Source organism: Belonocnema kinseyi, chromosome 6 (genome assembly GCF_010883055.1).
Source record: "Belonocnema kinseyi isolate 2016_QV_RU_SX_M_011 chromosome 6, B_treatae_v1, whole genome shotgun sequence".
Lineage (NCBI taxonomy): Eukaryota > Metazoa > Arthropoda > Insecta > Hymenoptera > Cynipidae > Belonocnema > Belonocnema kinseyi.
Genome location: NC_046662.1, coordinates 140,666,960 through 140,684,556, shown reverse-complemented (window position 1 = coordinate 140,684,556; position 17,597 = coordinate 140,666,960). Strand labels below are relative to the sequence as shown.

Genomic DNA, 17,597 nt, shown 5'->3' with positions numbered 1-17,597 from the left:
CTGAAAGGTGGACAAAATGTGTAGCCAGCGAGGGCACATACTTTGAATAAAATATTTGTTATCATTCTCTTGAAATAAATGTGTTTTTTTCTTGAAAAAATATCGGTTTCATAAGTATACACCTGGTAAAAATATAATCGCTTGCAGAGTTTTCCTTTGTAATTACATTTTCAAGTATTACAGATGTCAACAGGACCTAATGAATATCCTCCAGCCAATGAAAGCAAAACATGAGCAAGAGTACCTCAATATCTGGACATTGAAGGCAAGAGATGTGCAAGACTTAGTCAGTGCCCAGCCAATAAAGGCCAGAGATGAGCAGGGGTTAGTCAAAATCCAGCCAGTGAGAGCAAGACATGTACAGGACGTAATCAAAAACTAGCCAATGAAGGAAAGACATGAGCAAGAGTTAGTTAATATCCGGCCAATGAAGACAAGACATGTGCAGGACTTAGTCAATATCCAGCCAATGAACTCTAGACATGGGCAAGAATTAGCCAATATTAGGCCAATCAAGGCAGGATATGTGCAGGACTTATTCAATATCCATCCAATAAATGCAAAATATGAGCAACAATTGCTCAATATCCAACCAATGAACTTGAGCCATCTGCAAGATTTAGTCAATATCCAACCAATGAAGGCATAAACTGAGCAAGAGTTAGTCAATATCTGGCCGTCAGCAAACTGGTTTCAGTACAGGCTCCGTGGTGGAGACCGTAATTCCTTCTACCAGCTCTCGAAGTACACGCTGGCTGACAGGATCTAGGGTGGCATCCCTTAACGCTCGATCCCCCCTCTGCGGGGCTTCCAGCGCGTTCCCGACTTCCTTCGGATCGATGGAAGGCCAACGACCCCAGCGAATCACTCGGATACTCGGACCTTCCGGACTGTGCCTATCCTTGGAAGACATTCCAGACAACCTAATAAAATAGAAGATAACATGCCAGTCTCCATGCAATATGTAAACAAAACTAATCTTAGCAAGCAGAATAAATAAAATGAAAATTAACATAAGGGAAACCAGACTGAGTAATAACTCAGTCTAACGCGATACATATGGTTTAAGATCCTTAACGTGAAAGGCACCGAGCGCCCTTCCATTATCATTTGCCAATTTTTATATCAGGGGCCGCCGTATTCCCATGACGCGAAAAGGACTTGATACTTAAAATCACGTCGCGATTAGTTATAATAACGAGTTTGCTTCCGATGAGCCTCTTCTAAATGAAGCGCCACGAGGTCTCGTAATTCTTTTAGGCGCTCCATACGCCCTATCCATTTTTCTTTATCGGTTTCGAGAATATTATCAGTACTCTCCTCCTCTCTTCGGATACTTATTTTTGGCCTAAATTTCCTTCTACAGTTCAAGAAAGCCGAACTTACTTTAGTGGTAGCTTCGACCGCGGTATTGTAGGCGTACCTACATTCATGGAGAAGTACATCACATTCTTGCTGATTCGAATCCACAAATGATCGAATCATTCCCTTCAATACACGATTCATCCATTCGGTCGGGTTTGCTTGAGGGCCCCATGCAGTCCGTAGATATCAAAGCCCATGATTGATCCACTACCGTTTTCTCCGTTACACCTGGACGAGCCTGCTGTGAAACTTTAGTGCACTGACAAATATCACAACCTGTCACATAATTAACCACATTCCTAAAAATTCCGGGCCAATAATATGAGACCACAGTCCTAGCGTAAGTCTTTTCTACAACTAGGTGTCCTGCCTAAGGTTCTTCATATACCTCGGTTAACAGCTGCTGCGGTTTATCGACTGGAACCACCAATTTCCACGCTTTTGTGTCTTCTATGATTGGGTCTATTAGAGGGTTTGGTCTAAAAGCATATAATTTCCCCTCTAATACCTTCCACCCATGATACCTTCTTGGGAAATTTTGCACGTCCTTAACACGACGGGAATACCACGGATTGACAATCACTTCAGTTCCACACACGTCGGCGACTTCCTCATCCTCATACATCCGTAAGAGCGCATCGGGTACATGGTGTAAAGCACTTTTTCGATGGACTATTTCAAACCATTACTCTAGTAGTTCCACCGAACAACGTGCCAAGCGACCAGTCGGGTTATGCAAATTATGCAGCCATCGCAAACTGCTATGATCCGTTATCACCGTGAATTTAAAACCTTCTAGGAAATGACGAAATATACGGATAGACCAAACTACTGCCAGACATTCCTGTTCCGTAGTGGAACAGTTCCGTATGTGTTAGAACCGCACTTAAGCTAAAACTGCTGGCGTCAGTTTGTAACACAAAGGGGAGTTCAAAATTCGGACATGCCAAAATCGGAGCCGACGAGAGTGCCTTTTTAATCGCTTCAAACGCCGTTTCTTGTTCCTCCAACCAATTACAATGGTTATTCTTCTGCAACAGACGTGTGAGGGGTTTAGCAAAAGAGGCAAAATTTTTTATAAAGCACCGATACCTTCGAAAAGGTACTTTGTGCTTCACATCATCTAATTCTATCGGCAAAAATGCTTGTCCCCGAATCTTAGAGGTTGCCCCATTAGCTACTCTCATCATACGTGCTTTTGCATCCACGATTTTCCTATTATTATTTGCTATCAATTCCTGCGCGAGGGATTCCTTTAAAAACGAGCGTGAAGACACACCATCAATAAGTGCTTTAAACAATCGTTTACCGATCCTAATTGTCGCAAACAGCCTCATGGCCTTTTCTTTGGTCTCCATCTCCATCTTCTGCACCTAGGATTGATTTTAACTGGATCCTCTACTCGGATGATCTCTATCGGCTCTATCGGCCCAAATAGTTATAGTCGGCTCTTGAGTGCGACCCTTATTATCCTCTGATAAGTAGGCTCTATTATTTGTCAAGAGAGGAATTAGAGGCCCTAATTATTCCTCCCCTGTTCGTTCTCCTTCGCTTGGCATTTGGGACAATCGCTCTCAAATATCCCTTCTGCTCCGCACCCATAACAATACTTTCGCTCTTCCTCAGAACACTTAAAATAGGGATGGCCTGCATTCTTTAGTTCCGACACTTATAGTTTCTATATCTCTTCTCCTGTGGGATACCTCTCGGGTTATTTACGGTAGATTGTTCAGTTGCAGAATCCGAAATCTCTTTCATAGAACTCGAATTTAAATTACCTTGACTGGATATTTTTATCTCTTTAAGTTGTTTTGATAAATTAACAACCATTTCAGTGAAGTTTTTCAAATCCGCGTTCTCTTTATTTTCCCGCTCATTTTTAAAACGGTCCTCTAACAATTTAATTTGATTCCGCAAATTTTCCATACCGGAATCCCTTTTAGGTTCGTTTGTACCTATCACGGCTATCGATACCTCCCCTTTCTTTTGGATATTGGTTCTGTTCGGCTTTCTGTTCGGTCTTTAAGCATACTCAGGAAGAAAAGAATCTTCAGGCGACGGAGGTAGGATATCTTCATCATCCCTAGAGGCTGATCTTTTTGTAATCTTGGGCAAGGGGTTCTAACTGCGCATATTACTATAAGCCCAATCCAGTTGTTTTTTTAGTGGGAGAGGACGTGGGTAAAATCTATACAAACCCATCATATATGTTAAGTAATCGACACTAGATTCTTCTAGAGCCTGTCTGCGAGCAATTACCTGTTCTTCTAGTCGCTTTTGATAATAATTAATATCATCGAACCTATTGCAAAAATCGAATTTCAAATCTTGCCAATTCCTCCATAAGTACCGATTATGCCAAAACCATACCAAGGCTATGCCATCTAAAAGAAAAGGCATTATTGTGAGGACCTCTTCTTCACTTAAAGAATCTACTGCCCGCCCATCCTCTACTCTATCCAAAAGTGTGATCACACTAGTATCACCACGCCATGTGAACTTAATATTCCACTGCTTTGCGAATTGCGACAGATTTTTATTACTGCTACTATAAGGACTACTGTCCAATCGGAAAGCAGTAGGCTGTTCAGTATATGGGCCGCCTTGTGGGCTTAGATAAGAGGGATAGTAGTGGGGTTGGCCGTAGAAACTACTTTGTGGGACCTCCCTATGAACATCACCTTGATAGGTACCATACCTGGTGGGTTCATTTGGTTGAATACCAAAATATCTTCTATTTTCCCGATATTGAGAATAGAGATTGCTTAATCGGGCATAGATTTCATTCCGCATACCGTAACTACCTGAATGGTATGTTTTTTAATGGATATTTCCTCCGAGAGGGGAGGAGCTGTTTACAAATAAATAAAACAGAGAACATATACAATGTAATTTGCAGGTGAAACCTGTAACCCAATGAAGGTCAGGCATGAGCAAGAGTTATTCAAAATCCAGACAATGATGGCAAGACATGTGCAGAACTTAATGAACATCTAGCCAATGAAGGCAAGACATGAGCAAGAGTTAGTCAACATCAAGCCCATGAAAGCCAGACATAAGAAAAAGTTAGTCAATATCCGGCCGATGAAGGGAAAGCATGAGCAAGAGTTAGTCAATATTCAGCCCATGAAAGCAAGACATGAGAAAGAGTTAGTCAATATACGGTAAATAAAGGCAAAACATGTGCAGAACTTAATCAATATCCAGACAATAAAGGCAAGACATGAGCAAGAGTTAGTCAATATTTAGCCAATTAAGGCAAGACATGTGCAGGACTTATTCAATATCCAGCGAATTAAGGCAAGACTTGAGCAATAGTTAGTCAATATTCGGCCGATGAAAAAAAGACATGTTCAGGACTTGATCAGTATCCAGCCAATCAAGACAAGAAATGAGCAAGAGTTTATCGATATCCGGACAATGGAGGCAAGGCATTTGCAGGACTTAGTCAATGCACAGCTAATAAAGGCAAAACATGAGAAAGAGCTTGTCAATTTTCGGTCAATGAGGCAAAACATGTGCAGGACTTATTCAATATCTATCCAATGAAGGCAAGACATAAGCAAGAGTTCGCCAATATCCGTCCAATGAATGCAAGACACGTGAAGGATTCACTCAATATCCAGCCAATCAAGCCGAGACATGAGCAAGAGTTTGTCAATATCCGACAAATGATAGCAAGACATGTGCAGGACTTATACAAATATCCAGCCAATGAAGGCAAGACGTGATCAAGAGTTAGTCAATATCCATCCATTGAAGACAAGACATATACAGGACTTAGTCAATATCCGGCCAATAAAGGCAAGGTGTGTGCAGGGCTTAGTCAATATCCGGCCAAAGAAGGCAAGAAATGAGCAAGAGATTCTCAATATTAGGCCATTGAAAAAAAGACATGTTCAGGACTTGATCAGTATCCAGCCAATCAAGACAAGACATGAGCAAGAGTTTATCGATATCCGGGCAGTGGACGCAAGACATTTGCAGGACTTAGTCAATGCGCAGCTAATAAAGGCAAAACACGAGAAAGAGCTTGTTAATTTTCGGCCTATGAAGGCAACACATGTGCAGGACTTATTCAATATCTAGCCAATGAAGGCAAGACAAAAGCAAGAGTGAGCCAATATCCGTCCAATGAATGCAAGACATATGCAGGACTTACTCAATATCCAGCCAATCAAGCCGAGACATGATCAAGAGTTTGTCAATATCCGACAAATGATGGAAAGACATGTGCAGGACTTATACAAATATCCAGCCTATGAAGGCAAGACTTGATAAAGAGTTAGTCAATATCCGTCCAATGAAGACAAGACATATGCAGGACTTAGACCATATCCAGCCAATAAGGGCAAGGTATGATCAATTGTTATTCAATATTCGGAAAATGAAGGCAAGACATGTGCAAGACTTAATTAATATTAGGAAATTAAAGAAAAATATGAGCAAGAGTTAGTCATTATCCGGCCATTAAAGGCAAGACATGTCCAGGACTTATTCAACATCTAGCATGTGAACGCAAGACATTAGCAAAAGTTTATCTTTATCTGGCCATTGAAGGCAAGACATGTGCAAGACTTAGTAAATCCCCAGCCAATAAACGCAAGACGTGATCAAGGATAACTCAGTATCCGTCCAATGAAGGCAAGATATGTGCAGGACTTAATTAATGTATAGACAATGAAGGCCAGACATGATCAAGAGTTAGTCAATATACAGTCAATGAAGGCAAGTCGTGAGAAATAGATGGTCAAAATCCAGCCAATAATGTTAAGACGTGCGCAGGACTTATTCAATATACAGCCCATGAAGGCAAGACGTGATCAAGAGTTAGTAAATGTCCGGCCAATGGAGGCTAGGGATGTGCAAGACATAGTCAATTTCCAGCAAATGATGACAAGACATGAGCAATAGCTTGTTAATATCCGGCCAATGAAGGCAACACATGTGTAAGAATTAGTCAATATCTGGTCAAGGATGCTCCCAGGTTGCGGGTGTGAAAACAAATTTTTTAAATTTCATTTTTTAGGTGCCGAAAAATGTATCCATGTATAGCCAGAAACGTTGCCAATTATCATTTGTAGTCGCTTTGCAGTAAATTTAAAAGAAGGCTAGAAATTCTAGCACGAAACTAGGAGACCCACTTAATTTTTTGAGTTGTTTGAGTTCAAAAATTAAGTTCAGTAAACTCATGTTTTCAGTCCAGTGACGGGGGTTGTCTCGCACTGACCTTGTAACTAAACCGGCAGAATCGAAGACTAGTCTGGTTCACCTGAATCGTTACATTTTTTTTTAGATGTACAGAGAATTTTTAAATATTAAAAACATGGTTTTACAAATATTGTAAAACCTCTAACTTTTTGAAGTTTTATTCAAAATAGTTGGCTGACGAACGTGACCTTCAGTTAAGGACACTAACAGAGTAGACCAAAGGCCAATCCAATCTGTGTATTCTTTCGAAAGTTATCGTGCACATTCGCGAAAATCTGTTTTTCGGGTTCACAAGATCTCAAGAGGTGTTAGAATAAAAAACATGCCACTGATTTTTTATAATATAATGAACTGATAAGTACCTAATTCAAGCGAGAAGAATTCAATTCAATTCACAAAAATTGAAAGTGACATAAAAAATTCTAATGAATTGGAAACAATTTAAAAATACAAGTAAATGACCACTGAAGTCAGTATCTATTAAACAAGTCTAGGGAAATGCAAAGGAAATTGAAAGCATTTGATATAATGCCTAAGAATTCAAGGTGAGGTCAAAAGACTTTAGAATGAATTAGAGTAATGTTAGTATTTAAAAAATAAAACTGAATTTAAAGAATAACTAAGTGATTTCAAAAGAATTCAAATATATGGAAAAACTAATTGAATCCAGTAAGTTTTGGTAAATGAGTTCAGAAAAATTAAAGAGAATTTAAAGGAATGTAAAAACATTTATTACAATTTAAGGTGAGCTCTAAATACTGCATGATAATTAAAAGAAAAACTTCTTAAGAATGCACTGAAATAAATACAATTTAGTGAGTTTAGAAGGATTCAAAAGAATTTTAAAGAATGCATAATAAATTAAGACGAATTCAGGATTGAGGACAATTAGAAAAATTAAAATTTTTTTAATTAAAAAGGGTGGTTAAAAATTTTTTAAATTCATGATAAATGGCAAAGATTTCATTTAAATTCACTAAAATTCTCGGAAATGGTAGGAAATCTTGTGAAATCTTTTAAAATATCTTAAGCCTTATAGATCCTGCAAAATCGTTCCACATCTTCTGAAGTTCTAGAAAATTCATACCTAAATATATCAAAAGCTTTGAAATTCCTGCAAATAATTGGATTTAATTAGTAGTTTTTTGAAATCTTTTTGAATTCACTAAAATATTTGAAAGTAAAAGCTCTTTAAATGCCTTAGAAGTTCTAAGCATATCCTAAAATTTTAAACATCCCTTCACATTATTGAAATCTATTGAAAATTTATCGGAATCTTTAAAAACAACCTGAAATATTTCAAATAAATTCAATTCAGAAATACGTACAGACCTGAATTGAATAGCGATTAACCCATTAGTTCACTTATTAAAAGAAAAGCGACTAATATTACCTTTTCACTTTAAAAAGTGTTTAAGACGTAATTTGTGTAATTTGTTTATTCGTGACTGATAGTGACTATGTGGCAGGCCTGATTATTTTTTACGGTTATTTCTTACAGAAGAATCTCTTATCTTTGCTATTTTTTCTCAACATTCCTGACTTTGAAAGCTTCGATATATTATTTAGATTTAAAATGTCTCTTAAATTTCAAAATATTTCTAAACATTTTAAAACCTTTCGCCGATTTCGGACTTGAAACAGGAAATTTCTGACAAAAATTTGAATTCTGTGTTGGAGCATCAGATAATTTTTGCTCATGAGAATTACTATTCCAATTTTGAGCAGAGGGTTTTGTGAATAATTATAATTATTTCATCATTTATAATTTATTAGCAATGGTTATTGAATACAATTACATTTGTATCCATAAAGTTGAGTAGTTAATCATAGGAAATTTGTTTAGATTAGTTAATGATATCAAACCAATATGAAGGCCCTTACTAGTATCCAGATGTTGAAATTTATTGTCTATGCTTGATAAATTTTAACGTTGATAATTTAAGGTGAAAAGTTGAAACTTTCTGACATAATTGGACTTTTAATCCCGAACAGATCGATTCTAAATGAAGACTTAATTTTTACCTAAAAAATATGAATCAGTAGCCAAAGAGTTGCATGTTGAACCAAATTGAAAGACTTTCAAGCAAGAATACACAAAATTTCATGAAAAGGTTTAATTTTTACGGAAACACGTTTTTATCTAATGACAAAGTTCGAAGATAGTTCATTTCGAATTTTATTCGACACTGGTGCCGCATATTCTTACGTTGGTAAGGAATTGCTGAAAAAAATCCAGAATAAAAAATTTTCAATTTTTAAACCCGTCTCGCGAAAATTAATGGTCGTGAACGGCCACCCGCTATCCTATGGAAGCTTATCCAAACGCACTACCCATCCCAATAACCGAGGATAAAACCGAAAATAAACCTGACACTATAGGAAAAGAAAATCAGGAAAATGAAAGGATGGATATTAGGGATACAATATTATCGGAAAATAAAGAAAATAAGAATAACAATAATAAATCGGAATACTACCGACGACTCAGGCACACAAGCCTCACTCAATTGAAGCATACCAAGAATTAGGAAAAAGCATAACAAAATAATGTAGGAAAAATTTATTATAACAGCAAATACGAGAACGAGCGCAAAGATAGTGATATTAACTTTTGGAGAAATGAAAAGGTTACTAGTCAAAATAAGATTAAAAAACTAATCTCTAAAAGATAATGAGATATATGAAATCGATAATAGAAAAAAATGTGTTAGTTTAAAAAATAAGGCGATTAAATTAGATAACATTTCGGATAATGCAGGAAAAATCAATGAAGAAAATAATTTTTCCACAGAAATTTGCGAAGGTTTTGTTGAGCTCAACAAAAGCCAACAATCGCAATTAGAAAAATTTTTATAATACAAAATAAAAGTTTACACTGTAGTGGTTTTTCATAATTTGTTTGAAAATTTCTGTATTTTGTTAAAACTTTGTCTCTTTTGGTTGAAACCTAATTTTGTTGGTTGAAAACTCATTTGCTTAGTTGAAAATTAGTTGTTTTTGTAATAGTAATTGATTCTTTTACTTAAAAACTAACTATATCCTTTTTCCAGCTTTTTACACATATTTGATCTTTTTGGTAGAAGATTTATTCCTTTGGTTGAAAGTTGAACTATTTCTTTGAAAATTTATTTTAATTGCTTAAAAACTTATTTCTCCAGCTGAATATCAAACTGTTCTATTTTTCTTGAAAATTTATATTTTTTAGTTAAGAATTCATCTATTTTGTTAAAAATTTGTCTTTTTCCGTCTGAAAATTCTACTATCAGGTTTAATTTCCCTGGTAGAAAATAATTTTTTTGTCATTAAAAGTTAACTTTTTTAACTAGAAATTTTACTCTTCCATTTGTTATCGAAATTTGTTTCATAGGCATTTAATATTTTTAGTTCAGGTCGATGTCTTGATGTTGCGCAACGTGACAGAATTACAGCTAAAGTGTTGCATTAGTGTACTGCGTTTTATCGCTATACTATTGTTTTGGCTAGATTGACTGACCGCGGACGACCTCCACTTACCGCCCCGCGGCTACTGTCATACACCAGCGTTAATTATTGCTGCGCATAAATCTGAAGTGCTTATATCGAAAGTCTGGTGTATTCGGTTGAAAAAGCAAGTAGTTGGTTAAAAACTATTCTTATATCGTCGAAAATTAATCTTCTTGTCTCAGAAATCATTTCTTCAATGGTTCCGTTCCACTCCAATCTCAGTCCCATTGATTCCGTAGCGAAAATTTGACTATGTATAAGTCCACACAAGACGTGGGCACATTCTGAATGATTCCGTGCCCTGCCTCTCCTAGTCTGAATGATTGCGCATGTATCAGAGTGAAATTTTCATTCTGCCAGACTTCGTGGCAGGGAGTGAATTCATGAGGAATAATTCCGTACCTTTTCGCACTCAAACCGCGTGATGCTACAGTATGGGGAGGGGGTCTAACAAAAAGGAAGGAAAAGTGATGGAAGGTCTAGTGAGGAGAAGTTAGAGCAGGGGCATTGGAAATAAGTTTTGGTGGCGAGGAGAAATAATTAAAGGTGCGGTTAAATCTTTTGACACGTTTATTCTACAGACCTTTTCAGGAAGGATATCCCTCTGTTTTTTGGAAACATTGAAGCTTTATTTACGCATAGAAAAGTTCATAGAGAAATTGATGCATCTTTGGAAAACTATATTTAATGTCATATGTAGAAAACAACGCGTGACAACGAACGACGTTACGCTTCAGATAGAGATGTTTTGGGGCTACAGCAATCTTCAGGAATTGTTCGACTGGTTCCATGAATGAGCACAAACCAACGGAGGTGGCTGTTTGAACACTTGGCTTTGACTTTAGCATCAGGGGTTAGAAAAATAAATAAATAAATATCTACCTTGAGTAGTCCCCGATGTCGCATGAACAAGCGTTTGCTTCCCTCAAATCACCCAGATTCATTATGGGCATGAGGGGCTTCATTTTAGCGTCTCAAGACGGTTTCATTTTCACTTCAACATACCGCCAGTACATTTTGAGCGAAGAGATTCCCGGCGATAGCTGCAGACTATCGTGCACTCTGAGCACCAAGGATACATAAGTACTGTCTATTTGCGCAACTCTACTTACGATGATACTGATCCGCCAAATGTTCTTAGGGAAATAGAGTCAATTGTAAAAAATGGGAGGTGCCAAATATAGTAGAACTTCATATCCACCACAATTGTTTCTATCTTACTGTTTTTCATCGGTCAACAAGAGCATCATAGCCGAGAAGAATTAAAGAAAAAAGGGGTAGTAATACTTTATGACGGAGTTAAGATGGTCATACCTAGAATATTTTTCATCCAGTCCACCTGATCATCGATGTTCTTGGAGGTACCGAATAGTTATATTATTACTGAGGCTTTAAAGATACTTTTTTCCTATTTTGTATTGTTTCAACACCATTCATTATTTTTTAGCTAAAAATATATGAAAGTGTATTTGGAAGTATGCTGTTTAAGGGTTAAGCTACCTCTCATTTTCTGCAACCTTATCCTTACATTTAAAGCTTCACCAGGACGGACGAACCCATCCCGTAGCTGTTCCTCAGGATAACAATGACACAACCAAACCACCAGAAAGTTTTAGATGCGGTTCAAACCGATCGAACGTGCAGATCACCCGACAGTATGTGCGCAAACAGTTTCGGTCACTCTAGAGTCCGGGGTGGTTAAAATAATTGATTTGGAAACACTACGACAAACCGGCGAATCGCAAATATTGAGTCTACGATATAACTGAAGGATGACTTGCTAGACTGCTACGATGCCAGCATTCTCCCTGTTCACGGAGGTTTTATGGAGCGTATGCACATTCTGTGGTGCCCAAAACACTCAGTTTTTCAGCACGCTTTGTATCAGTCTTTGCGAAATCAAGCCGAATACTTTTTGAAAAAGGAGAATGTCCGCGGAGCGCTTCCCTAATCGCTGTATGAACAACACTGGAATTGTAATGTCCGTCAGACACTTACTAGATGCAATAAGGAAAATACAAAAGAGAACTGTATAGCTCACGGTGAATCAACATTTTCTCGCTGACCCGTCGCGCCTCTTCAGCGATCTCCCCGTTCTGTCTTATATCACCTAAGTGTGACGTGGTAGATACTTTTACGAGAAAAGTACACAAGATTCCAGGATTTTCAGAATCATTCGCTTTAAGGATAATTGCGACAGCCTCATAATATCTAAAGAGGAATGTCCATCAATCATTGACTGAAGATGTGAGGGGAGAACTCAAGAGCACCTAGAAGTTTTCAGCTGCAAGACCGCATGGTACCAAGAAATTCCAGTGGAAGAAGTTTACCTCTAGAGCATCTGGACCACATTTTCATCTTATATTTAAAGCCCAAGAGGCCCGCCTTGCATTGGCCGTTGATAGTACGCACTCTAATATTACCAAAGAAAGGCGACTTTCCCGCTTAGAAAATCGAAGGCCAATAACTTGTTTTAGAGCGCTTTATTAGACATTCCCATCTATCCCGAACGACAGAATTGTTCGAAAAACTGAACCTGTGTGGAAAGAGGTGTATGAACAACGTGGCTCGAAAAAAAGTGCAGCAGTCTGCTGTGAGAACCTGGTAATTGACATAAAAAAATAGAAAGATTAATGCCCCTGAGGCGATACTTATGATAGAGAACATAAAGTCTCTCATGTATTTTAAATGGGTGATATAAAGATCTATGTTTCTAGTCAAAGCCGATTTAAGAGTGTTTTAAAAATTGTCGAAGAGTACACAGGAAAGATTGATATGTACTTGGGATTAGATAGGTGTTCCAAGATTAATCTGAAGAAATTCAATATTACTGGCATTCATAACGGGCCTGAGCTTGTGGACTTAAGTGTTATTAGACATCTTGACACTGTAGAGAGCAATAAATTTTATTAGTGAAAGAGTCCTTCCGCAGCAGATAAAAGCTACTTTGCGGCAGATTTGGTCTACAAATCTGTTGGCGTTGCATAAGGTATCTGCAACTAACATGCTTGCTGTCCCGGTTCTACTATACTCGTTTAGGGTGGTTCAATTGGTTCCTTCCGCAATCATAGAGTGGTGAGTAAAAGTTTTGGGCCAAACATATTTTTGAATAAATATATTAAATTAAAGCAGCTGAATAAGATTAAGTATATTTGACTTGTTAGTGTTTTCTTAAACTACAAAATTATAGAATTTTTAATATTTTTAATAAAGGCGGCTGACAATTTGTTCCAAAAAGTTGTTTATTATAACAAGCCATCAGAAGGAACGATGGTAAAAACGCCGCGAAATAAGGCATTCTTCCTAGCAGTAAATAGGAAATTATAATGGAAGGGAGACATACAATTTGGCTGTCTTTATATGGGCAATGCGCCTGCAGAGTGCCTCTCATACCTTGAAAGTAGCGTCATCTGACACGTAAACTATTGAGTATCTCAAATTTATTGTAGGAATACTAATGAAAAAGTGCTGTGAATATTAATTCACTGTAATCAAAAATGTTTTACTATAGTTCAAAGATAAGATTACTGTTATCTATAATCACAACAAGAAATATCTATAAGCAAGTTACCTATAAAACTGTACTGCATACAAAATATGCTGTGCACTGTATTGCGGAATTGTATGTCAAATTAATCTATTTTCAAATCATAAAGCGCTAGTATCCATTTCGAAAAATTAAATCATGCTAGCTAAGGTGCTTAACTTTATCAATTAGTAGTCTAACGAAATATTTAAGAAAACTAGAGTAATAGACCACACGTGATAATGCTATGTAACTGAAAATTAACTCACCTGAACAACGTTAATGCACATAGATGTAAGAGCCAGACCAAATACAAGGTACACTATTGAGCACATCATGTACATAGGATGCTGAAAGAATTAAAGACAGACTGTACTTATTATGAACTTAGCGACACTTTCTGTCAATAATACATAGTGAAACTTAGGTGCGTTTTTTAATATTTGAAACTATTTGGTTTATACTTATATAGTAGTCTGTACCGTTGGAACATAATCTCCAAATCCTATTGTGCTCATGGAGATAAAAACGAAGTAGAAGCTCTCGAAGAAGCTCCATTCTCGTTCCCATAAGTGATAAAGAGTTGCCCCGATGAAAATATATCCTAATAAAATAGAAATAGCTAACGAAATTGGCAAATTGAATTCATCGTCGATAGCAAATGTAGACATATCAGGTGTATCTGGGGTATTGGGTACTGATATTGATTCTGGATGCGATACAATATTTCCATCCACAGTTAGTACATTTTGAGTTTGTGATCCATGTTTTTTCATTTCTTCTACTTCATCAAGATTCATTTGTGACGGACGTCTAAATGTTGCAAAATCGTAAACTAACTGCACTCCTTTTCTCACTTCCTGTAATACATTAATGAATATATGAAAACGTGACATTTTATATTAAGTTTATGACTTCGTATACAAAAATTAATTAACATAAAGCATTGCAAGGAAACTTCGACATTCTAATGAAGCCGATTTTTGAACACGTCCTAACTATCACTGTAATACTATAAATTACTACCCAAAAACAAAGAATCAATAAGATTTTAAATTCAGCAGAAGCTTTTGGAATTATAATCCGTAAACAATAGGAAACTTCTGATGCTTTAGTAGACGCGATATCACAGGATATGCCTTATACGTCCTTAAATTAAGAATAAATTCATAAATTACAATCTATTTTGAAAACGCGACAGTTCGGTTCAGAAGTGAAACGTCCAATTCAAATGCCGCAATCAATTCTGCGAGCATTAAACCAAATTATAAAAAAAAAACGTTAAAATGTTTAAAATGTTTTTAAACAATGGCCAAATATATGGAACACTTAGCTTTTGTCACAAGGATTCGAAAAATATAGATTAAGGTTTTGAAAAGACAGTTTTACCCATTTTTGTCGTACTTAGAAGACTAAAAGTTCTAGATAGGAAATCTGTTATAAGATGAGTGAGCAAAAAATAATCACCGTGAAATGATTTTATCATAAATATTTAATGAAAGCGTAAAATCAAAGGATGTAATTTTTATAACAAGTTATCAGAAGAAATTAAAATCTTACAATACTTTAAATTATCTCGCAACTCGCGTGCTTGAGGTTGTTAAAAATGAATCTCGTACTCTCCATAGCTTAGAAGGTGAGAGAATCCGACCGGCAATCTGAAGATCTTGGCTCGAATCCTAGCGGAGCTAGAAAGGCATTTTCTTTTAACTTAAGAATAAAATTAATGCTTGATAACAATATTAATATAAGAATAGTAAGAAAAATAATTAGGATTAAATTTTTTTCATTCAAAGATCTTGTCAGTACAATGACATAATGAGATATGATTTGTGTACAAACATACGAAACTATAAATAAAGCCGCAATCCGCTTGTTCGAGTTTGTTAAGAATTAATCTCATACTCTTCATATCGTAGTATGTGAGAGGTAGGCTAATCAGTAGATAAAAAAATCTTATATTAAATGTCATATTGTAAAAACTTTGCAGCTACATAAAACGTACTTTCTTATTGAACAACGTGGATTTGCAAACTCTGCCAGAAGTCGAGAACATGTATATTTAGAAAAAGACCAAATTTTATTGAAGAAGCGCTCGAGAAAAAATGTAATATTTTTGCAAATGGAAAAGTACATGGAATTTATTCCTATAATACGAAATTCAAATTTGAAATTAATTTGAAGCTCCAGAATATGTTGATTTATTGTTTAATTGAAGTTTTGTTCGTAATTTTTAGGAAAAAATTATAATAAAGTTTCAAATTTGCATAATGATTAAAATTATTGTTTAGAACTATGCATACGATTTGCCACCTCATTGTCAATAAGTTAAATAAAGTTCTTCATATTTGTTGATACTCGATTTTTTTGTTAAGTATGGTTAAGTGAGAAAAAATGTAACAATTTTGCAAAGTGGTTGCAATTATTTAATGTAATGCTACGTATGTAGTGTTGAGATTGGATAGCAATAAGTGATCGGAAACCTATTAAAATTTTTAATATTAAAATTTATAGTCATTTAATTTTTTTGCATTAAAAAAACATGTAATAAAGTTGCAAATCGGGATATGAATAAAAAATGCCAATTTAAGATGCAGTTAAAAATTGCAACCCGCTTGAAGCTTAGGATCGTATATAAATGCCAAATTATCTGTATTTTTAGTAATTTTTCCTTTTTTGTTCAATAAAAAATATAATATTTTTTCAAATTTGAGATAGCAGCAATCAAATTCGATTTTAATTTATAATTAAAAACTTCAAAACTCTTTTAAAAAAGTTTTTTTGTTTGGTGATTTTTGCCAGTTGTATAACAATTTGCCTGTATATAAAATTGCAGATTAATAGTTCTTAGTTAAAAATATTTTTTAGATACTCTCTATTTAAGTTTTAAATGCATATTAATAGTTTTTTTAAATCTCGTTGCCTTGCTGTCAGTGAATGAACTAACGAAATGCATGGCACCTTGAAAACTTTCAAAGAGTTGCTAAGATATTTCCAAGAAGCTTATAAAGAAGTCATGATGGAGTCTTACGCAAATTGTTTTATTTGTCACTCAACTTTGTCAACTGGTGATACGGATGAAGTGACAGAACTGGGGATTAAAACCCTAATTATTGCGAATAAAAGAAAAAGTGACGGAAAGTCGCAGTTTCTGGAAGGATTGCAAAATATTATTTTCCACAACAAATGCAAAAAGTTATACACAAATTCCAAAAGTATAAATCGTGCAATAAAAAATCCGAAACTGTCGCCTCCGCCCTCACATGTGGCCTGTCTATTTTGACGAGAGTAATATACGCCGATTGCGTATGGGACGACGGCTTTCCAAAGCTGCTCTTTTTTTCTTTACAAAAATTAAATTTATAAAAAAGTTTCCTTGAGTGTTCCTATCCTCCGCCGTTACGACGACGAGAGGCGAGACGAGAGGCAGAGAAGCGAGACTAAGCGGACACGTCAGAACGTCGGCGAGTAACTCTACTGGACCACGCGTCCCCAATTTTTCGGAGTAGGGAGGAAAACTCGGTCCCGGTCTCCCACTCCCGCCTACGCGTCCGCAGGGCGAGAGAAGACGCGCGCTCTATGCTTAAGAGAGCGCGTTTCAGCCACTTTCGGGACTCGGCTTCGTGCCACGATCTAGTGAGGAGGTACTCCACTACCAGTTCGCTATGTCTGCTCTCCCAGCCTTGTCTGAGAAAATAAATTTTGATAAAACATAGAAATCTGACCTCTCTTCATTAAGCAATCTGCTCTTTTAAGAGCAAATCTCTTACGTGGGTCATATCATTCTCTGTTCTCTTTGTTGGGGTCTGGTAACTCTCCCGATAGTCAACGGCGCTCAGGCAGTCCGACGGCTGTCGGTCAGGAAATTAGATTCCTAGTAAAAGGGAGAAAAGTCTGGGGATTCATTCCATCCACATTCGGTCTTGAGAACTCGTTTCGATAGCACTGAACAGCCTAAAAAGTCACCGGTCCTCGCAATCGGTACACTGATCGATTCTGGTGTACCGCA

The 17,597-nt window shown here is 36.5% G+C and overlaps 1 protein-coding gene across 4 annotated transcripts in view; it reads right to left on the bottom strand.

Annotated features, from left to right (window-relative positions):
• LOC117174147 (TWiK family of potassium channels protein 18) overlaps nt 1-17,597 on the bottom strand; it is a 490,025-nt gene that overhangs the window by 47,034 nt on the left and 425,394 nt on the right. For 3 of the 4 annotated variants that reach the window (XR_004467268.1, XM_033362961.1, XM_033362959.1), the window contains 2 exons: nt 14,071-14,448; nt 13,858-13,938 (listed from right to left, as the gene is read on the bottom strand). Coding sequence is in view for 2 of the 4 variants with exons in the window: in XM_033362961.1 (XP_033218852.1) it covers nt 13,858-13,938; nt 14,071-14,448 (459 nt within the window). In the remaining 2 variants the exon portion in view is untranslated. Of the gene's footprint in view, nt 1-593; nt 924-13,857; nt 13,939-14,070; nt 14,449-17,597 lie in introns of all 4 variants that reach the window. The other variant, XR_004467267.1, reaches the window with a different exon arrangement.